Raw genomic sequence first — 24,407 nt, forward strand, 5'->3', positions numbered from 1 at the left:
ACCATTTCTATATTATATTTTGTGACATCTGTTTAAATTGTTTGCCCAGTGTTTTATTGGTTGCTCGTCTGTTTGTTTAGTTGCAGGAGTTTTAGAAATAAATCCTGGATACATGTCAGATTTACATTTTGCAAATATCATTCTTATCTCTCTTTTACATGTTCTTTATCTCTGCTCTTTGCTTAAAAGTGTACTTTTTCTGATATTAAAATGTATATCACTTCTAGCTTTTTTATGCTTATTGTTTGCATGGCACACAATTTTCTTTTCATTTACTTTCAACCTATCTGTATTCTTACATATTTTAAATGCAGCTCCTGTAGACAACATATAATCGGGTCTTCAAAAAAAATATTGTTATATAATCTCTTCATTTTAATTAGTTAATGTAATTATTATGTGGTTGGACTTCTGTCTACTATTTTAATACTTGTTTTCTGATTATCCTCTTTATTTTACTCTGATACTCCTTGTCAGCCTTCCTTTAATTATTGGCTACCTTTAGAATTCCATTTTAATCTGTTGGCATTTTACCTACACACTTTGCATTTTTCCCCTTTATTGATTGCTCTAGTGATTATAATATATATCCATAGCTTTTTACCACTTGTTTAGGGTTAATGTTGTAGCACTTAACATAAAATGTAGAAGCGTTGCAACTAGGGTAGCTCCTTCCAGTTTCTTCCTGTAATTGTCATATGTATTCTTTCGACATAGCTTGAAACACCATAAAATGTTACAATTTTTGCTTTAAACAGTCATAATTGAATTTATATTTATCCAGTATTTACCATTTTCAGTACTTTTATTTCATACTGAGTATTTGTTTTCTTCTAGTACCCTTTCTTTACAGCTTTAAGAATTTTTAATCTGAAAGTCTTAATTTGACTTCATTTTTAAAGAACATTTTCCTTGGATAAAGAATTCTGGATCGATAGTTTTGTGTTTTGGCTCTTTAAGGACTGTTATTCTGGTCTGTGTTTCTGAGAAGTCATCCATGGTCATCTGTATTGTTCTCTTCCTTGTAATGTTTCTTTCTTTTTTTTTTTTTACATCCTGGCTGTCTCAAGCATTTCTCTTAATCTTTGACTACAGTACACCTAACTGTGGTTACTATGTTTTTCAGCTCCCTCCTCCCCCCTTATTTGTGGTTCCAGACTCTTCTCTCTTGTATGTTAGACCTGTTGATATTGCTCCACGGGTCCCTGAGCCACTGTTCATTTTCTCCCCAATCATTTTTTTCTCTCTCATCTTTAAGTTGGATAATTTCTATTGATAGGTTATAAAGTTTACCAGTTCTTCTGTTAAACTCATTCAGAGGACTTTTAATCTTAATAATAATTTTTAAAAAACCATGTTTTTATTTATACAACTCACAAAAATTAGGGGATATTTTATAGCTTCATATGAAGTAATAAAATAACCCTAATTTTTGTGAGCAATATTATTTATTTATTTATTTATTTATTTAGTCAGTTAGTTTTAGTGAGAGAAGGGGAGACAGAGACAGAGTACTACAGGCACCCCGACTGGGATCCACCGCAAGCCCACTAGGGGGCAATGCTCTGCCCATCTGAAGTGTTGCTCTGTTACTCACAGCAACAGAGCTCTTCTTAGCACCTGAGGTGGAGGCCGTGGAGCAGCAGTTCTCAACCTGTGGGTTGCAACCCCGGCGGGGGTCGTGACCCACAGGTTGAGAACCGCATGGAGTAATCCTCAGTGCCCTGGGCCGAGCTTTGGCTGCAGAGGGGGAGAGGGGAGGAAAAGCAGATGGATACTTCTCCTGTGTGCCCTGACTGGGAATCGAATCCAGGACATCTACACACTGGGTTGATGCTTTACCACTGAGCCAAAAGGCCAGGGTCTGTATTTTTCAATAGTAGAATTTTCATTTGGTGTATCAAGTCTTTTTCTGCTATTTTTTATCTTTTTATTGTGAGCACATTTTACTTTATGTCATTGAACACAGGTACAGTAGCTGCTTTAAGTCCTACATTGCATTATCTTCATCTTGAGCTTGGCTCCATTAGCTCTCTTTTCTTTTGAGAATGTTGAGTCATTTTCAGTTGTATTGTGGACCTTGTGTTATAATGTGGAGTCTGAATTCTGTTATGGAATTCAGGGAGTGTTGACATTTTTGTTACAGCAGGCAAATTAAGTTGGTTGGATTTAAACTTCAAATTCTGACTCTTGGGCAGCAGGTCAAATTTTAGTTCAATTCTTTTAGCTTTAGTTAGGTTACTTAGAAAGTGCCCTGCACATGCCTAGTTCAGGGGTCATCAAGAGATTTAGGCCGTTTTTACAGAAAATGTAACCTATGTCCCTAAAATGCTTTCCACAGATTTTGTCTTCATGTAATTCTTTGAAGAAGGTTGGGATTCCATTTGAAGGAACTTTTCTCTGAAGTATTAATTGTATGCATATATTTTCTACTACCTTTACAAAGCTGTGATAGTATAGAGGCGTTTTTGTTATAGTACGATATTTTCTCTAGAGAGCTCTTTGAAAGAACCCTTGCTTATTTCTATGAGAACATCAATTTCAGCAGATACACAAATTCTCTTCCTGAAGCTTCAAATTGAATATAACATGAAGTATAATGTGCAAATAATAGAGCACTTATAAGGAGGTAATTTTGTGGAACTGATGTAATTATTAGGCAGAATTTCCTGTCTTACTCAAGTAGAGTGATCTTGAGTCCAGACTCGAAGCATACTGGCTGGCTGTTTTGAGTCCCCATTTCTCCCCCTTTCTACAGGATGTTCTGTGTCAAATTAATTCACTTCTCTGTATCTTGACTTACTATCTGTAAAACTGGGATATTAACAAGAATCTACCAAATAAAATCATTGAATAAATAAATGAATTAATAAAGGCAAAGCACATAGAGCAGTGTGTGGTGGTTAGTATTTATTTGTTACTAGTATTTGTCATATTAGTATTTGTTTGTATTATTACTATTATTACCATCACAGCAGTGGCTTGGTAATTGATTACCTATGTCAGTTAATTGTCAACGGATTTTAGTTCTTCCATAGTGGAAAGAGATTTGGATTCAGTATAACTATAACTAACTGAGGATATTTCAGTCTGTACTAATAAAATAGATAGTATTTTTCTCATTGATTTTGTTATTACTTTTGGGTAATGTAGTTAAGGAATACTTTGAAACATAGGCTCTGAAAATACTCATCTCTGGATAGTTGTAGAGTGTAGTCTCCTGAAACAGTTGATATTAATTCTCTAAAAAAATAATATCTGCTTAATTTTTGTTAACTCATCTTCTGTATCCTAGGGTAAGCATGAGGGCTTGAACTGATCTGTGCTCCTCAGCAGCGTGCCTCTCCTTCAGATGTGCCCCGCTCAGCTGACAGGGGAGGCAGGTCCCCAGCCAAGATATTTTCAGTCTCACTAGTTTCTTAAATTCTCTTTTTCTTCCCGCCCAATATGATTTCATTTTCTTTTGTCTCCACAAACTCTTAATGAATTCCACCCTAGTTGTCTCTACTCTCTCAAGGTTCTGAGAATATTGAAATTGTGCACCTTCATTTTCTTTATTATTTCTTTCTATCCAGGTATACTGTTGGCAGAGGCAGGGTTTTTTTTTGTTGTTGGCCAAGTTACATTTATAGAATTTGCACGTTCTATACTTATTCAAGTAGGAAGTATTCATAATTAAAGTCAAATAGTACCACAAAGATTTATAAAAATCTTTTTCTCATTACTTCCAAACACAGGACTGCAGGTTGTGAGTGCCTCTTTGGGGTACTTTTTCCTACTTACTACTTAGCCTAATGATTTAAAAGATTTTTTCATTCTACAATATAACCCAACAGACTTGTTTTTTGAAACATTCTACCTACTTAGAATACACTGATTCTTTTCTTTGGTGACTATGGATCAGTTATTGTATTAGATTGCATCTGTACTTCAATTTTTTTTTTTTTAATTCTTTTTTTTTTTTTTTAACCGTTCTGTATCTCTTAGAAACATGGGTGATATGCAGCTGTGTGTTTGTGATGGAAATTTGTGCCTTTCTACATAATTTGGGGCTGCTGCCTCTCAGATGATTTTCTTGCTTTGCAGAAAATAAGCTTGTTTGCTGCTATTATTTGTGTCTGCTGTTTGTCAGTAGCATTCACAATGTCTTTCCTGTATCCCTCAATCAGCAAGCCATGACACCTAATTGTTGCTATCAAACAGCTTCCCCCACCTCCATTCTTAAATCTTTTTCTGATGGAATATGAAATGCGAAAAGTTGTTTAGTATTCATAAACATACCCTATAGTAGAAGCCCTGATATCTAATATGACCTGTACTGGTGATAATGGTTGGTTTATTGAACTAAAGTTTGGTGTCTTTAAAAATGATATATACCTTTAAATATTTTAGCCTATTTTATAACATACATGTTAATTCTGTAGCCTTCTTCTGTGAAGCTTTTAGGGTTACGTTGGGAGTATTAGTAAAACGCGAAGTGACATCCATAATTTTCCTCCTGCCTTTGGCTGCCCCCTTCCTTCCTCTCCCCTCTCACTCGTGTACTAGTGAATCCTGTCTGCTGTACTTCTAACATCTATTCCTGTATGCTTCCCTCTCCTGTGTTTCTAGTACGCTCAAACGCCACCATGTGTCCATCACACTCAGGTCTTCATGCTACCATTCTTGGTCTTCGTGCCACTTTCCTGAATCCCTTTTCTATCTATGTAGTAGCTGGGGTCATCTTTTAAAAATGTAAGCCATGTTCTGCTTCAAGCCCTCGAGTGGCTTCCCAGTGCACTTGGAGTGACGTGCCAACTCTTTTCTGTGGCTCAGATATTACCTCCACAGAGGGTTGTCCTTGTTCAAAGATTAATGAATACTCTGGGAGCTCAGGAGTGTGCAGTTAATCCTGGCTTTGGAGACCCTGGAAAGACTTAACAGAGAAATGGTACTTGATCCAAGTCTTGATAAATAGGATTTCATTAGATGAAATTATGTACCAAACAGCATTTAAAGAATGCCTACTGTGTGCTAGGTGCTGTCATTGTCATGCTTTCTTGGACAAGTAATGATTCATGAGTGATGTCTTTGAAAGAAAGTTGCGATTTTCAAAGACTTGGCTTTATGACAACCTCAGTAAATAGCACATATCAGAATAGCCAAGCCATTCTTAATTTGCTTAAGTACCAGCAAGCTTTTCATTTACTAGTAGCTTTGAGAAGGGAATTTGGCAACCATTCTCTACCATTATATGTATACATGTTCAGGAAATTTGACTATATTCAGGAATGAATTACTTGACAAAGCCACAGAATTGTAATGTAGTGTTGTGTTTTTATGCTTCTGATGTTATATTATTAAAAACCAAAGTTAACATCAGGAAGAAAAACTGTATTGACTGTGTATAGTATATCAATTGCATTTGATCATAAAATGAAATGTTTTTATAACTAATTTAGTGCCTGATCTTCACAAAACTATTATTGAGCAATTTACTGATTTAATCTTTGTGTAGTTCCTTTACTGAATCCGGATGTTGAAGGTTTGACCGTGTGTTCATTTTGAGACTTGTTATAATGCAGAGAGAACAGTCGTATGATAAGTATAAAATTTTTGTTGTTTTTGCTGTACTTATTTTCTTTTCCTTTTTGACTCTTCAGCAGTGTGGTTCTTACATCTTGCCTTACTTCCTTGTTACTTTTCCTTGTAAAACTCACGTGTATGTACAATTTCAGCATTTCAGAAATTCCCTTGTTGACTTTTTCAGTTAAAAATCCTCCAAGAGAAAGTGGGGAATTCTTATCAGGAGAACTTCTGAGCTGTTCCTGGCATTGCTCTATTGCTTGTATCTACACAAATGTGCAGTAGTTCTGTTGTGACCAAGCCAGTCATACTTTTTAAAAAAAAAATATTTATTTTTTTAAATTTTTTTAGTGAGAGGAGGGGAGGCAGAGACAGACTCCCACATGTGCCCGACTGGGATCCACCTGGCAAGCCCACTAAGGGGCAGTGCTCTGCCCATTTGGGGCTCTTGCAACTGGAGCCATTTTTTAGCAGGTGAGGCAGAGGCTACTGAGCCATCCCCAGTGCCTGGGGCCAACTCACTCTAATCAAGCCATGGCTGCAGGAGGATAGGAGAAGAGAGAGAGTGAGAGAGAGAGAAGTGAGAAGCGTAAGGGTGGAGAAGCAGGTAGACGCTTATTCTGTGTTCCCTGACTGGGAATTGAACCTGGGAGATCCACATGCTAGGCTGGTGCTCTATCACTGGGCCAAACTGGCCAGGACCAAGCCAGTCATACTTTAAAGTAGAACTTATTAAATAGTTCACTGGGTGAGAGAAATGGAAAAAAAAATAAAAACAAAAAATGTATAATATGTATAGAAAGCTAGTTATTACATTTATAATATATTAAAGTGCATTGTCTTTAGTTTGAGATTTTTTAAGTTCCAAAATATCATCATTTTATTAAGGTATGGTGATCCCTCCGCTCCCCCAACCTCCTATCTAGCAAGCAGCCCAAAATATTGTCAACCCTCTATATTGATTTACCCAATCTGTATTTGAGATTTATGGGTCCATGAAATCCAAAAATGGGGTACCCATTGGCTTATTTTGTGTCCACCTATAGTTGGAGCTGGTATATTTAGTTGTTTTCTTCTCACATCAACAGCCAGTTCATCTATTTTTTGATACTAACTTACTGGGTGTCTCAACAATTCAGTTTAATTGTGGCACTGTCTGGGGTTAGCACAGACTGCACAGGGTAAGGGCTCAGTCCCACAAGACTGTCCCCACACTGGACACCAGCTGCCAATGGGGACATAGGCTAACCTTGTAGGCCCCACTGACTACAAATTCAGATGTTCCTAGGATCCCCCTTCAGGTTGATAATTCGCTAGAATGACTCCAAGAACTTAGGAAAGTACTGTATCTACCATTACTGGTTTATTATAAAGGATGCAACCCAGAGTGGCCAGGTGGAAGAGATATAGAGATCACGGTATGGGACGGTTGCACTTCCCATGCTCACTCTGGGCATGTGCTGCCCAGCACCTCGGCGTGAGCTGGTTTGAGTGTTGTTACAGAGGTTTCATTACATAAGCATGGTTGATGAAATCATTGGCCATTGACGAGTGAACTCAATTTCTGGCCCTTCTACTCTCCCCAGAGGTGGGGGTAGGTGGGGTGGGACTGAAAATTTCGACCCTCTAATCATGACTTAGTATTTCTAGCAAGAGCCCCCATCCTGAAGCCAAGAGTCATCTCATTAGCATACCAAAGATGCTCTTACTGCTCGAGATGCCAAGGGTTTTAGGAACCCTGTGCCAGGAACCAGGACAAAGACCAAGTATTTTTTATACCACAGGATGTCTGTCTCTAGTATGGAAAGGTCATCAGATGTTGTGGAAAGGAATGGAAAGATTTGACTTGAATTTGTCACTAAGAACCACAGTGGGCAATGCCATCTGTTCCTGGTTGGGCCTTGATGTGGCTTCTTTGAGTGCCCAATGTCTTCTAGGACTGCAGTTATTTAGGCTTAACCTGTTCCTTCTCAGCTTGCCACATGGCTATCACTACTTTTCCAATAGCACCTCAGCTCTTACCTGCATCTTATTTTTTTCTTCTCTTTAACCTTGAAACCAAAAAAAATACCCATGTTCATGCTGCTTGTCACTGTTCAGGCAAATAAGCAGAGACAGGGATTGCATCTGTATAGGCACTTTATTCAGATGGCCAGCAATCTGAGAAAGATGGGGTTCTCTACTCAAGCACCATCTTAACACCTCGTCTCAGCCAACCTTTTTTTGTAAGGGGATGAGAAGAGTTGGTAAGGGGTTTAGAATTTAGGGAAAAGTTATTAAAGTTGCAGTGTGTAAGGCCAGTAGCCATGGCCACCATCACAGCCGCCTGGCCTATGCAGGTTCACATTAGATTCGCACAGTTGGTAATGAAACAACAGAGCCAAGAACTGGTGGGCCATTATCTTTAATCCTAGCTTGCACTGGACCGGACCGGCAAGTAAGAACACACACTGGGCTCCAAAACCCACTCATTCAGTGCTCACAAAGCTACTGACTTATCCGAGTTTCCTAGAATCAAAGGTTTCTAGCTCACTAGCCTTATTCACCTCTGTTACCCATCTCCTTTCTGCACAAACTGCACAAACTGGCTTCTCCTTCAGAACTCCGTCAACTTGGCTGCTTCTCCTCTCCTCCGCGTGGCCTTACTCTGCTCTCCTAGAACATAATCCCTCTTCCCCGGAACAACGTGATCTCTCTTCCTTTTAAAACCTTTTGGTGTGAAAGCCCTCCCCCAACACATATTAACATAATCACAACCATCCCAAGCAATCACCTGGGCAGCGCCATCTTTAACAAAGTGAGCATAATATATTTTATCTGCCCAACACAGTCCAGGGTTTTTCTAGTGTTTTTTTCATCTGCCGACCAGTAATTCTTGATCTGTGTCCTTGTCAGCAGGCATTCCATCCTTGGAGCATTGGGGCTTAGATAACATTTTGTTTGTGGCTTTCCCGGGTCTGGGACACAAAGGTGGATTGCTTGCAGCCTTGTGATGTCATGTTAGGCCTATTCATGTATCCAGCTCCTGGAACAAAGCTTTTTATTTGCATCAATCATTAATCCTGTATTATTATAACTAAATGCTGCCATTGCTAAAGCTAAATTTCTAATGCTTGAGTTCCCTCATCAGCCTTGGCTCTTCCTGCTGCTTCTTGGCTCCCATTTGGAGTTAGCTGTGTATCCTTAACATCTCATTTGGAATGTTTTTTTCCATCTTCATTAGAAAATGAATCAACTGAATTTCTTTTTTGCATTTTTGGACTTGGATTGCTATTTTATGTTCATTTGAAGATGTCTTTGTTTCCATGGCTGTAGCTTTCTTAGGGAAGTTGAAGTGACCAGACATTTGATTGTTGACTAAGTGGTTAGTGTAATAAGCACCAGTTAAAAGCTATGCAATTAACTAATGTGCTTCAGTCTTTGGAAGGTCTCTGGGTACCCACTGCAGAGCAATGGGGGAAGGAAGGGGTGGACAGAGAAGTTGGGACAGCATATCTATCTATCCTGGTTTGGGGTTTTTTGTTATATTTTTTGAAAACTTTTCCTTCTTTTTTTGAGCTCTGGAATGACCTATTTACAAATAAGGGTGTGTTATTGCCTTGCTTGTGTGACCCCACTGGGATTTTCTTGAAGAGACATTATTTCTTGAACCATGGGAAACATACTGTATGTACAAAAATAATAATTTTTGAAAGCTGGAAAATGCTGTTATTAATTTGCAGATTTGTTTACCGAATTGTAGTTTATAATTAGTAGTAAATTTGTTTCCCATTGTGTGCTGTGAGAGGCACTTTACTTTGTTTCCTGTAATCTTTCTATATGGTTATGTAAATGTCACTTGATGTGTTTCTCTTGTGAGTGATGAGATTTCAGTGTTGTACTGACAAAGACACTCTAATCAGGCTTTAAAATGTAATTCAGGCTTTAGTCATTGGCTTGTTTTTATTCCCAAGACTATTTTACCAAAAACATTTCAGTGCAGTATAAAAATTTAGACCATCACTGGGTTTATTTCAGTGTTTGTGCTGCACAAATATTGCTACAAGTCTTTATAACATTTCTCTAATGGAAAAATTACAAACAGAACCCCACTGGTCTGAAGCAGTGTCATTGCTTAGTGCTGTGACCTCTTATGTCTCCCATGATCTTCTGTCATCAGATCACCCGGCAGGTCAAATAAAACACATACATAGAGTGTTGAGAGATGGGGCCAAAGCATGGGTAAGGGAAGAGGTCGTGAAAGTGACTTTTTGTTCCTGAGGACACTGGGGAAGAACCCACATGACTTACTGTTTAAAATCTTTGAGACTATAAAGTAGTTGGAATAAGGAAAGCTTTTGTTAAAGATGGGATTGGACAAGCTACTGGGGAGCGTCTGCATTAACTGCGGCTTAAACATCAGATAAGTGTTCTGTGTGGGGATTGAGTTAATAGTTACCACAGAGTTAATGTACCTGTTTTCTTCTGTTGCTCACTTTTTGTATTTGATTTCTTTAAAAAATAAAATATGGGATGAAATAAAGTAAAATTAAGATCATCTTGCCTCATTTATTCATGTATCTCAGTCTTGCTTGGTAACACATGTTTGAGATAAAGCTGAGGTTTGAAGACATCTTAGAATTGCTCTTTTTTTAAAAACTTACCTGTGAAGGTTAGAATTAGAAGGATCCCTAAAAAGCATCTTATTTTAATTTTTCATTCTTGTAATGCAGTTTTTAAAAACATTTTAAAATTACTATTTATTGAATGATTTGAGAGAGAGAATGAGAGAGAGGGAAGCATTCTTTGTTGTTCCACTTAGTTGTGCATTCACTAGTTGCTTCCAATATGTGCCCTGACTGGGGATGGAACCCTCAACCTTGGTGTTTGGTGACAACGTTCTCACCAACTAAGCTAAAGGGCCAAGGCTACTTTTTCATTTTTAAATGAAGGAATTTGAAACAAACGATGTTATCTTGCCCAAGGTGAATCAAGGCCTGAGTCACATTGCCATCCATTGATGGGTAGTGACCAACTCCATATCTTAAGGGGCAGAGAGAGCTTATTAGCATTTGCTATATTGAAGCAAGCCTGGTGATAAAAACGGTTTTCAATAAAGGATTCATGGAAGGACACCAGTACTATGATATAAACACGTATACAATTAAACAAATGATTAATTTATACTTGTAGTTGTAGTCAGTTTTAATGAGTGTGTGAGATACTTAAATTTAGAAGAAAACATTTTTTTGTGTTGTGTGTATGTTCATGGATCCTGATCTCATCACGTTGTATCCTTTAATCCATTGAACTGTACCCATCAGGGCAGGAAGCTCTGTCTTGTTCACTGTTGTTTCTAGCACCCAGTAAAGCAGTAACTGTTGACTGACTGCTAGGCTGGCTAACCGATATTTTTGGGTATCTGGGCAACTTAGCATATTTTAAATATCTCAAGTTTTCCTCCTTTCTTTTTTTAAACAGTGAACAGAGTATCTGTCAGGCAAGAGCTGCTGTGATGGTTTATGATGATGCCAATAAGAAGTGGGTGCCAGCTGGGGGCTCCACTGGGTTCAGCAGAGTTCATATCTATCACCACACAGGCAACAACACGTTCAGAGTGGTGGGCAGGAAGATTCAGGATCATCAGGTAAGGGTCTGTTAACTTCTTAAAAGTCATGTTGTAATTACAGAAGGACTTGGTGTAGTCAGTAAGATATAATTGTTTAAAACTGTAGTCAAAATAGTCTGTTTGGGGGAAAACATAGTACCGAGGAACTGTCCTAAAAGTATCTAAATGTTGACAAAAAAGAAAATGAATATTTAAAAGTAATTAGAAAGGCATCTGTACAAGCAAAGCAATTTCCATATGAAACACTGACATTTTTATTCATAAGAGAAGCAAACTATCCAGTTTTTGACAAATGGAGTGTTTTTAAAATGTTTGGAAATTTGAAAACACTTCTAAAAAATTCATGACACTTAGATGAAATCATTACGAAGATAGGAAAATGTTTAGAAAGTAAGAAAGTACTTAGACCTGAGTGAGAAGATATTATATATAGAAACCTGTGGGATGTCTAAGTTGTGCTTAATGGACAAGTCGTAATGACGTAGAGTGAGCTTAAGAAGGAGGCAGAAGGAACTACTAAAAATAAATAAAAATTATTAACATAAATCTGTCCTGCTAAATAGAAAAATTGGCAGAATCACACAGGAAAAAGAGTAGTTACAAATAAACAGTACTGTATTAGGATTGGAAAAGATAGAGCTATAGATACAGTAAGAAAATAAATTACCTTTTTCTTTTTTGGTAGGAGAGACAGAGGGACAGACAGGAAGGGAAAGAGATAAGAAGCATCAGTTCTTCATTGCAGCACCTTAGTTGTTCATTGATTGCTTTCTCATATGTGCCTTGACTGGGGGGCTTCAGCAGACTGAGTAACCCCTTGCTGGAGCCAGCGACCTTGGTTCCAAGCTGGTGAGTTTTACTCAAACCAGATGAGCCCACGCTCAAGTCGGCGACCTCGGGGTTTTGAACCTGGGTCCTCCACATCCCAGTCTGACACTCTATTCACTGTGCCACCACCTGATCAGGCAGAAAATAAATTGATAATATTTTGAACAGCTTTATGCCAGTAATTTGGCCATTTTGTAGAAAAATATATTTACCAAAATTTGCAGAAAAGTAGAAAAACTTTATAGACCTGCAATCATAAAATATATCAATAGTTAATAATCTGCCTAAAATTTAGAAAATAGAGTTTAAAACATTTACAAACAAAATCTAAAAGTCTTCATAACACTACCTGAGGCTTGTACATTTCTGATGTCAGAAACAGAACAGTTTTAGAGGAAAATTATAACCCAGTCTCAATTGTAAACATTGACATTGAAGACCTTAGTAAGATATTAGCAGACCAAATTCAGCAATGTATATATATAAAAAAGACCACCTCTGGACCAAATAGGGTTTATCTTTATCTCAGTAATATAAGGGTAGTTTAGCATTAGATAACCTAGTAAATTATAGTAATATAATTTACCAGGAGAAAAACTGCAAGAAATGAGATTCAGAGAAAGCATTGATAAAATTAAAATCTGTAGGGAATAATTCTCAGCACCTTTGGCATAAAAATGAATTTTATTAAACTAATAAGGATGATTAATATAAATATACAGCAAACATTTTACATGGCAGTACAGTGTAATAGGAGGATTGCCATTAATCTCAGGAGTAAATTGAGGATTTCAGCCTTAATCACTTTCATTTAGCATTGCAGTGGAGGTAACCTAGTGATATGAAGATGAAGAAATAGAAGCTATAGGGATTGAGAAGGAAGAAACAGTGCTGAAATTACTCACTGGTGAAACTGTCTATGAAAACATCCCAAGAGTATGAGCAGAGATAAAATATTAAAACTAAAAGATTGTTCAGGCCCTGGCTGGTTGGCTCAGTGTTAGAGCATCAGCCTGGCATATGGAAGTCCTAGGTTTGATTCCTGGGCACATAGGAGAAGCAACCATCTGCTTTTCCACCCTGCCCCCCCCCCCCCCACCTTTGCCCATCTCCCTCTCATCCCCTCCTGCAGCCATGACTCGAATGGTTCATGGTTCGAGCACTTTGGCTCTGGGCACTCAGGTTCGCTCCGTGGCTTTACCTCAGGTGCTGAAATAAATAGCTCCATTGGTGAGCAATGGAGCAGCGGCACCATATGGGTAGAGCATCACCCTAGGGGGCTTGCTGGGTGGATTCTGGTCAGGGCTCTTGCAGGAGTCTGTTTCTGTCTCCCTGCCTCCTGCCTCTCACTTAATTAAAAAAAAAAAAAAAGATTGTTCAGCACGGTTGCTGGATACATATCAGTGTCTAAAAATCAGTAGCATTTTTGTATAACTAGCAATAAACAGAAAATACAGTTTTATAGAAATACTGCTTAAAGTAACAGAAATGATAATGTACCAATGAATATATCTAATAAAAGTTGGTTTCCTCTCATTTTTAGAGTACCTTGTTACATTTCTTAATGGTTATCAGTCTTTTCTAAGTGGAAACGTTATTATAGTTTATTGAATAACATCTAAACTTTCTATTTAAAAAAATCACCCACCATTTGTTTATAGAATGGAACATGTACAAATGAAATATATAGATATTAAAATATTTCATTTTCTACATTTATTAAGTGACTATTTTGTGGTAGCACTGTGATTAGGTTATATAAGCATAGTAGAGCTCCCAACCTTGAAAGAACGATGCAATAAGGATGGGGATGCTGGTTAAGCATGTGAGGAAAGAAATACAGCAGGTTGTTATGATCTGAAAGAAAGAGCCATAGAAATGAACCTGTGGACCTGTGTTTGCTAGAGGTATGTGCTAATTTTGAAAGAGGAGACTGAGAAACTAAACAGATTTTGGGGAAAGTCATGGGACTAGTAGAGCAAAAATAGAAAGTTAGGCCCTGCTAACAAGATGGTGTTTTATGAGAGAGAAAGGGTTGTCTTGGTAATCCCTCAGGCCATGATGTGGGACCCAGAAATCTCATAGGCTGGGAAGAAGTTTGATTCAGAATTAGATTGGCCCTTACAGCTCAGCCTCAATCATTACATTCACTTTTGGATTAAGACTTAGCTTTCCTCTCTGTTTGCCAGAAGAAAATGTACATTTTCCTTAGAAAAAATATAACATTATTGTAGGCCTCAAACTTTCCTTCCAGTTGTCCATACGTAATGTCTGGCATTCAATCAAAATACCCAGACAGATGAGGAAGCAAGAGGAACAGTAATTGAGCAGACCTACTGGGAATCCATTTAATGAAACTATCAGAAAGTGACTTTAAAATAACTGTGCTTAATATATTTAAGGAAATACAAGACAAGATTGAGAATTTCAGCAGAAACTGGATACTTGAAAAGAGAACCAAATTGAAATTTAAGAATTGAAAAATAAAATAACCGCAGTTAACAATTCAGAGATGGGTTTCACAACAAATTAGAAACAGCTAAAAAGAGTTAGTAAACTGGAATATAGGTCAGAAAAAAATATTCAGACTGAAGTTAAGATATTTTGAGAGAGAAAAATGTACTGTAAAAAAAGCTTAAGTGACAGAAGGGAATGGAGTAAAAAAAGGGATACTATATATCAGTATATATGTGTAATCAGAGTCCCAGAGGAGAGGGGAGAGTGGGGCAGAGCAGTAACTGGAGAGATAATGAATAAGAATTTTCAAAAGTTGTGAAAATTGCCTGACCAGGTGGAGGTACAGAGCATTGGACTGGGATGCGGGGGATTGAAACCCCAAGGTTGCCACCTTGAGTGCAGGCTCATCTGGCTTGAGTGTGGGCTGACCAGCTTGAGCACGGCCTCATCAGCTTGAGCGCAGGGTTGCTGGCTTGAGCATGGGAACATAGACATGACCCCTAGGTCGCTGGCTTGAGCCCAAAGGTTGCTGGCTTGAAGCCTAAGGTCTCTGGCTTGAGCCCAGGGTTGTTGGCTTGAGCCCAGGGTCATTGGCTTGAACAAGGGGTCACTCGCTCTGCTGTAGCCCCTCTCCACCCCACCCCCCCAAGGCACATATGAGAAAGCAATCAATGAACAACTAAGGTGCTGCAATGAAGAGAGATAAGAAGCATCAATTCTTCATTGTGGTACCTTAGTTGTTCTTTGATTGCTTTCTCATATGTGCAAGTGACCCCTTGCTCAAGCCAGCAACCTTGGGTTTCAAGTCAGTGACCGTGGAGTCATGTTTATCATCCCACGCTCAAGCCAGTGACCCTGTGCTCAGGCTGGTGAGCTTGTGCTCAAGCCCGATGAGCTGGTGACCTCAGGGTTTTGAACCTGGGTCCTCTGCATCCCAGTCTGACACTGTCTACTGCGCCACTGCCTGGTCAGGTTGAGAAACATTTCTTAAATGGTACAAAAGGCATTAACTATAATATAAAAGAAATGATTGCAGATTTGGACTGAATTTAGAATGAATGAAAGTTAAGTACTTCTTTTCCTCAAAAGACACCATTAAGAGCAATAAAGAAAGTTGGACAACTAAGTAGAAAAATGGGCAAGAGATTCAATTTAAGCAGGTAGCCATAAAAGATGATATTGAGATAGCCATTAAAACATGAAAAAGTACCAAATCTCATTAGTCATTAGGGAAATATAAACTAGCACCACAAAGATATAGTATTGCTAAAATAAAGACTGACAATATGAATTGTAATGTTGCATTGTTTGTGTAGTTTTACATGCTGTTGCATTTGGCTGCAGAAGTGAAATTGATAGAACCAAATTGGAAAGCTATCTGGAGTTTTCTACTAAAGGTAAACCTATCTATAGCCTGTGGTAGTTCCACTCCTGGGTATATGCCCAACAGAAATGTGTAAAAAAAAGACATAGTTAGGATGCTTATAACATCACAATTTTTAATATTCCTAAACTGCAAATAATTAAAATGTTTGTTAATGGGAGAATGGCTAAATAAACATGATTCATACAATGGAACACCATAGCATAATGAAAAAAACCCAAACCACAACTACATGCAACAGATGACTTCATAAATACTTTTTGAGGGGAAAAAGGGCAGATACATTCCAATATTTATTATGTAACTCCGTTTATAACATATAAAAATCCTAAAACTGATCTATGATATTAGAAGTGTGGCTAGTACCTTTAGGCAAGGTGAAAGGAATTAAGAATGATGTCCTATTTCTTGAGGGGTTTCATTACATGGGAATGTTCACTGAGATACATGCTTAAATTTTATACACTTTGTGACTCTATAATACTACAATACACATGCTAAACTATATTTAATGAGGGATATAGATTTTCTTTTGTTTTGCTTATTTAGTGTTTCAAAGCCACACCTTGTAACAGGAGACAGCTTTGCTTCCGTCAGTCTGTTACTTCAGCAGATTGATTTTACCCTAGGTAATTGTTTTAACCATTTTTTTTTTGCCAACGTCTGCGGAACAGATTTGAATGAATGAATATCTAATCAGTCAGTATTTGTTGACTTTGTTGATTCTGCCAATTATTAGATTGACTTTTATAAATAATTCCTGTCTTTTAGGTGGTGATAAATTGTGCCATTCCTAAAGGGTTGAAGTACAATCAAGCTACACAGACCTTCCACCAATGGCGGGATGCTAGACAGGTGTATGGTCTTAACTTTGGCAGCAAAGAGGATGCCAATGTCTTTGCAAGTGCCATGATGCATGCCTTAGAAGTACTGAATTCACAGGAGACAGGTAAGGTGCCTGTGGTTGACTTGTTTTTTTGAACTGAAGTGCCATGTATAAGTTAAATCTTTTCTGACCAACTTTTAAATAATATATTTGAAGTAATTCTTGAATTTCTATTACTCTCCACAGAAATGTGAACTTTCATTTGTTGATGTGAACATGTATACTAGAGGGACAATCATATGAGATTGGTTCATTAGTAATTTTTAAACACTCTTGTTGGGAGTTACTTAGTTCTTTTCATCCTGCCCTAGAACTTCAACTTTTGTTGCATGGATATGAGGCCCAAAGAATATACAGTGGATAAAAATTATTCACATTTATATTCATCTCAGTTTTTATGAAGAAATACATGGTTTTTGAAACGTGGTTTTAAAGCTGCTACTGAGCCTTGAACCTCAAGTAGGACTGAGTCGCCTTCATCCTAGTAGAATAAAAATTTGACTCTGAAAGTTGTTTCAAGATTTTAGGAGTGCCCTCAGGTGGTAGAAGGTATGAATTGCATCTCCCCAATACTGCATGGTGGTTAGACAATGTGGAAATAATTCACTTGTAACTCTGCTAGGTTACAAGTGCCACACATTTCTTTCTGATTTAGTGTGCATTACTAGGGCCTTAGTTTCCTTACTCCAAGAAGATTATTAAAGTTTCTTTTAGTAATAAAAAACCCCCAGTATTTAAGACTGTATGTGTACCAATGTTTTGTTATCTCTTTGGGGGGATAAATTTGGGGGGGTTGAGATAGATTTCATAATAAGAAAATAAATGTTATATATACAACAATACAAATGTGATTATGCTAGCCTTTGCTGTACATTTAGTAGTGAGCCTATAAACAAAACTTAATTGTATATTTTAAGAGGAAGGACTTCCATAGTTAGATTCAAATTTAGTATTTTCTTGAAGGTATAGAATTTTAAAACCTGTTACAAGTACCTTAAATTTTATTTATTTCTCTCCTATTGTAAAAAGGATTGACACATCTAGCCCATATGTTAGTTTATTTCAAATGTGAATTTCAGAGTGAATCTTGCCAGAAACCATGGTATTATGCCTATAGATGGTTTATATTTGAGATCTCCTTTGAGGAAATTACTGTCTCTATAAATAATTTGTACATAACTTGTATCTTAGCTATTTTGAGAAAATGAAACACTGGAACTTCTCCTGGTTTGTAAGCTGAGAAGAATAGCATAGAGAAATCTGCATGTATACAGTTTTACATGTAGATTGTGTAAGTCACTGTACTTGCCTTGCAGATAGCAGTATTTTATTGGCATTCTGTTGCAGGTATAGAATTGCTTTTCTGTCACCATGGTTTTATCATAGGAAAGAAACTAGAGTCATGGTCTTTAATGTCTTATTAAATGGGTCAACTACATAATAAAATAATTAAAGGTCCAAAGTTTAGACAGTGTATGTATGACAGTCATATTTGGCTTCCCCATGTTTGGAATAAATTAGCATTTTAACTTCTAAACCTTCAAAAGAGTATTTATTGATATTAGGAGCTGTTATTAATTTTTAACAGTTAAAATTACTGTTTATCTTTTCAGTTTTTTTTAAATAGGATTATTTTTATCAGTGTGTAGTCATACAGTTTGCTTTCAAAGTGCAATGCTAATTAATGTTCTTTTCTTCTGATTGATCTTTTGAAATTGGTGAGTCTTAATGTGGAGAGACTCAGTTATATTCTCTGCAATTTCCATGTTATAGAAAGTTTGGCAAGTGGGAAAATCACCCATCATCTCACTAGCTACTTAAGTATTTTGGAAAGGCAAAGAAATTTAGTCAAGTCTTCTTAGATGGTTCTGAAACTTTCTTCTCTGTCATAGTCTCAACCTGTAATACCATGGGCTGAGGAAAAAGAGAAGGGTGGACGTCGGTCACCCCTTGTCCTCTCCTTGCATCATGGCACACGTCACTGGCAGAGAGGCTTCTGGGTCTGTAGCTTTTCCATCAGAGAAAACAAAGCATATAAGATGGTTGGTATTTTTCAGAGTCTGGTTTATTTAGAGAATGACTTTCCAAAAATTACTGTACCTAAACACTAATTTTTGATTTTTGATGATATTAATTAGTTTGGAAGTGGAGGCATAGGAGGAGGTAGATGCTAGATGCTGAGAATCAGGAGTGTCCTTGGGAGAGGACTTAATTTTTCCTGTAAATCTCTGCCAAAGTAGGATAGGTATGTACCCTTGCCCAGGCTGAGTTTGCAGGTCCCCGCCCAGCCACCTAAACAAACATCCCCAGTAATACTGCCTCTTATCTTGAACATACCTTTCCCTTCCACAGCTGTTTGCTTTAAATGCACAGCCAGAGCTGTGCTAAAACCATCTATTGTCTTTCTGCCAAAACCAAGTTGAGAAAGGTTGACCTATGTGTCCCTTCCCTAAACAAACATTATACTCAGTAGATCTCTGATCAGAAGCAAAAGAAACACATTTATTTATGAAGGTAAAGCAACTATAGATATTAGTTGTTCCCACTTAATGTTTTACAACTTTTTAAAACTATTTTTCCATGTTGAATACTTCTGTTTATTTTATTGGGTGTTAATGTTAATATTATCCGTTGACTATTGGTTAATATTTTCAGACTTTTTAAAGTCATGGATACCTTTGTTCAAATGAATTTTTTTTCCTGAAGGTCAGTGCATAAACAGACCATAAGTAATGGAGCCTCTCTAACTAATGTGGGCAGCTGGGGCCCCATAGCTGAGGCTCTCCTGAGCAGGATTTGAAAATTACTAACCTATCTTTTTTACCAAAACTATTAACTACACAGTTCTTTCTTCCTCTCATTCTTGCGCCCTAAATTCTCTAAATGCTCAAAATTTTAAATTAAGAAAAAAATAGCTTCCTTTGGGAGGGCTTGTCATGTTAATGTTTATAAGGTGCTCGATATGTGTTTTAATATTTCCATTCATCAGAAATTATTTCCTTTATTTTGTTTTTAACTTGACGTGCAATTATCTAATATGCTGGAAAGTAGAGAAGGTGCTAAATACAGTGAGTTATATTTGGAATTTATAAAACAAATCACATGTTATAACATTTTTGAGGAAGAGTTGAAATCGTGTTTTTCCTTTTATACCAAACACTACAGTTTATCTGTTTCCATTGTCAAATGGAAATGGACTCATTTTTAAACAAGTGCATTAAAAATGCATTATTCACATTCAGTATTTTGGATTTCTATATTATTTATCAAGTACATACATAGTAGTTTTGCAGATAACAGTTATGGATTATATTAAATATAAAGTCAGTCCTTGTGATTGGTGGAATTAATTTTGCACAGTCTGTTTCATTTTTTTTTTTCTTTTATTTTTTTTCTGAAGCTGGAAACGGGGAGAGACAGTCAGACAGACTCCCGCATGCGCCCGACTGAGATCCACCCGGCACGCTCACCAGGGGCGACGCTCTGCCCACCAGGGGGCGATGCTCTGCCCCTCCGGGGCGTCACTCTGCCGTGACCAGAGCCACTCTAGTGCCTGGGGCAGAGGCCAAGGAGCCATCCCCAGCGCCCGGGCCATCTTTGCTCCAATGGAGCCTTGGCTGCGGGAGGGGAAGAGAGAGACAGAGAGGAAGGAGGGGGTAGGGGGTGGAGAAGCAAATGGGCGCTTCTCCTATGTGCCCTGGCCGGGAATCGAACCCGGGGCCCCCGCACGCCAGGCCGACGCTCTACCACTGAGCCAACCGGCCAGGGCCCAGTCTGTTTCATTTTGAAAATTGTTTAAGTCATTTGAAAATAAATCATTTTTTAAAAATTAAGTTCTTAAAAGGAAAATTATATACATATAACCAATAAGATTATTCTACTGCTTGTGTTCTACTCGGCTAAGATTAGGTATAACTTTGTAAGAGGAAATCCTTAATATTTTATCATTGGTAAAACTGCTTTTGCTAGATTATTTAAAAATAACTATTAAAAATGAGAATAAAGATAACCTCATGTTTGAAATTTTCTTTAGGTTTTCTAAATAAATATAAATATTGAGATTCCATTTATTTATTTATTTATTTGATAATTTGGCCTGATATATCTTGTGATATGAGTATTTGTATAAATTTAATCTTAGCATTTTAAAATATACTGCTCACAAAAATTAGGGGATATTTCAAAATGAATATTAAACGATAAAATATCCCCTAAATTTTGTGAGCAGTATATTTTTGAGATATTTTTGAAATTAATTGGGTTTTAAGAAATCTCAGAAAGTTTCTAGTAATACCTTATGTTCGCAGTGACACTTTTATTGTCCAGATTGTTGGTATTTGTGAGAGCAATATTAAGATTATATTATAAAACCATCCACATGTTTTGAGTATAGGTACCATGCTAGGCACTGGGAATTATACTGACATGATGAGGCCTATTCCTTGCCTTCCAGGATTTCACAGTTGGGCTAGAGCTACTAGAAACAAGGTCAGCAGAATTAGAACATAGAGTAGTTTGTGAAATATTGTGAATTAAATGTAGCAAGGCCTTTGAAATACTATAGAAAATTCCAGAATTAAGAAAATTTCTGAAGAGGAGATGATGCTTGAGCTATATGTTGAAGAGGGAGTAGGGCTGTAGAAATTCTGAATAGGCTTGGAGGCATGAAAGCATGGAGCAGTTGGGATACAACAGATGGACTGTGTGTAGGGGCTTGTGCATGAGAATATGTGTGCGGGAGGGAAATCCGAAGAGATGAGACTGGTGAGGTTGGGAAGGACCTTCCATTCTTTGTGAGCATTGTGCACACTATGCTGGTCACTGGTATAGTCACTGAGGGGTGCAAATAAATGTTTGATGTAGTCAAGTTTGTACTATGTGATGGATTGGTGAATATGTGCTTATAAGCATGGAAGTCAGTTTAGGACACTGTTGTGATAAAATTGGTGAGAAAATGAGGCTTGAAATGACACAGCATAAAGAGGAAAGGAATAGTAAAGAGGACATGACAAACTTTTATTTAGTGCCTACTGTACCTGCCAGACAATTATTCTAGGCCTTCGGTGTATGTTCTCATTTAGTCATTAAAGCAGAGGCAGAAAGAGTCTGTTTTAGGATACCTGCTGTGTGCCAGATCCTAACTGGGCACATATATTACTGATAATCTATAATATTGGTGGTGTTACCTTTGTTTTAGGGATGTGAGTAGGACTTGCAGACTTGCCCAAGGGCCCGCAGCTAGGCAGTGGAATAACTGGCATTTGTACCCAGATCTGGTTTTATATTTCATCCTTTTCCTACTGTTCCAGTGAGATGTAATGAACTGACCAGGAAAGGGAGAATGAGATGTGTCATTTTGGGCCACTGTTGAAGATGGTTCTGCCATCCAGAGATGGGGAGAAAGAGAATGGGAATAGTGGACAGTACTTAACAAATTGACTCGAGGCATAGTACATTTGGGGTACTTCATTAATACTTTTAATACATAAAATCATGTAGAATAATGAAATAATGTGAAATTAGATCCCAGAAGGATCCCAAAGGTAACCTTGGACAGTGTCTTTCACTTTGAGCTTCCCTAAATCAATTAATCTTACTGTACCAAGGAAGTAACATTTTTATTTTATTTTATTTTATTTTATTTTTTTACAAGGACAGAGAGAGAGTCAGATAGAAGGATAGATAGGGACAGACAGACAGGAACAGAGAGAGATGAGAAGCATCAATCATCAGTTTTTCGTTGCAACACCATAGTTGTTCATTGATTGCTTTCTCATATGTGCCTTGACTGCGGGCCTTCAGCAGATTGAGTAACCCCCTGCTCGAGCCAGTGAGCTTGGGTCCATGCTACTGAGCTTTTTTGCTCAAGCCAGATGAGCCCATGCTCAAGCTGGCTATCCTGGGGTCTTGAACCTGGGTCCTCCGCATCCCAGTCCGATGCTCTATCCACTGCACCACCGCCTGGTCAGGCGGAAGTAACATTTTGAAACAGGTTTGGGGTTGGAGGGTGAGACAGTCTTTTTGTTGGTGCGTCACTCTTTAATTTTACAGAAGACTCTCTTCCACAGTCTTCCTTGTTTATAAATTCAGTCTTCACAACAGTGTGAGGTTAATCTGTTTATTACTGTTATTCCTGATGTCCAGTTAAGAAACTAACGTGGAGAGGTGGGAGTTCCTGAAGTCAGACATGTCTAGAAGTGAAGCACAACTGGGGTTGGGTCTTTCGACACTCAGACCATTTCTTTGTATTTTGTTTCTGTGCTTTTCAGTTCAAAATCTTAAGAGCATATAGTTTAAACAGCTTTTTAGGGAAGTCATTTTAGGGTGAGAAAGTAGAAAAGAGATGAACTTCTCTAAAGCTATTTCCTTATGTATAAGATGTGGATTATTACAATACCCATGTTAGGATATCATTATGGGAGTTAAAGGAGATAAAAACATTAGTATTACTAAACCATAAAATGCTATTTTTGAATGCTAACATTTAAAGATACATAGAAAATGCTACTGTGTTGATTAATTTACTTAGAGAAAGAAATTAAAAGTTGGTAGAGAGACTCTGAAAATTTTCCACTCTTTTTTGTCTTTATTATTCATTAAAGACTATCTTCTGTTCCCTTCCCATGAAAATTTATTACTTCGTTTATCATTTGAGTGCATCTAATATGCAGGGGAAATTAGGCTCAAATCCTGCCCTCAAAGATTCTCGTGTTGTAGGAGAGCTAAGCCATAACCATTATCCAAAATAGAAAGTCCTGTCTCAGGTACAGCTATGGTTCATCGAGGTATAGTGTCAGGTTTTGAGCCAGTGGGATTTAGGGTGGTGAACACACAATAACAGTATATTACAGAATTTTGCACCTGAAACCTATATAATTTTATTAATCAATGTCATCCCAATAAGTTCAATAAAAATTCTTTAAAAAGGCTGTACTTAGCCTGACCAGGCGATGGCACAGTGGATAGAGTGTCAGACTGGGATGTGGAGGACCCAGGTTCGAGACCCTGAGGTCGCCAGCTTGAGCGTGGGCTCATCTGGTTTGAGCAAAGTTCACCAGCTTGGACCCGAGGCCACTGGCTTGAGCAGGGGGTTACTTGGTCTGCTGAAGGCCTACGGTCAAGACATATATGAGAAAGCAATCAATGAACAACTAAGGTGTCACAACGAAAAACTGATGATTCGGCCTGACCTGTGGTGGCGCAGTGGATAAAGCATTGACCTGGAAATGCTGAGGTCGCCGGTTCGAAACCCTGGGCTTGCCTGGTCAAGGCACATATGGGAGTTGATGCTTCCTGCTCCTCCCCCCTTCTCTCTCTCTCTCTCTCTCTCTCTCTCCTTTCTAAAATGAATTAAAAAAAAAAAACCCTGATGATTGATGCTTCTCATCTCTCTTAGTTCCTGTCTGTCTGTCCCTATCTATCCCTCTGACTCTCTGTCTCTGTAAAAAAAAAAAAAAAAAAAAAAAAAGGCTGTACTTAGAAAGCTAGCATGATTTGGAAAGGCAGCTACTAGAGGCTGTGAGACAAAGTCTTCATTGCTAAATGGAGGCAGAAAACGCAAGAATAGAGAAGAGAATTTTTTAAATTAATTTTAATGGGATGACATTGATAAATCGGGGTACATATGTTCAGAGAAAACATCTCCAGGTTTTTTTGACATTTGATTATGCTGCATTCCC

At 37.8% G+C, this 24,407-nt stretch overlaps 1 protein-coding gene across 6 annotated transcripts in view; it reads left to right on the top strand.

Moving 5' to 3' along the window:
* ENAH (ENAH actin regulator) overlaps positions 1-24,407 on the top strand; it is a 144,098-nt gene that overhangs the window by 50,385 nt on the left and 69,306 nt on the right. For all 6 annotated transcript variants that reach the window (XM_066237418.1, XM_066237445.1, XM_066237437.1 and 3 more), the window contains 2 exons: positions 11,026-11,191; positions 16,614-16,791. In XM_066237418.1, coding sequence (XP_066093515.1) covers positions 11,026-11,191; positions 16,614-16,791 — 344 coding nt within the window. The remainder of the gene's footprint in view (positions 1-11,025; positions 11,192-16,613; positions 16,792-24,407) is intronic.

This window comes from Saccopteryx bilineata, chromosome 1 (assembly GCF_036850765.1).
Source record: "Saccopteryx bilineata isolate mSacBil1 chromosome 1, mSacBil1_pri_phased_curated, whole genome shotgun sequence".
NCBI lineage: Eukaryota > Metazoa > Chordata > Mammalia > Chiroptera > Emballonuridae > Saccopteryx > Saccopteryx bilineata.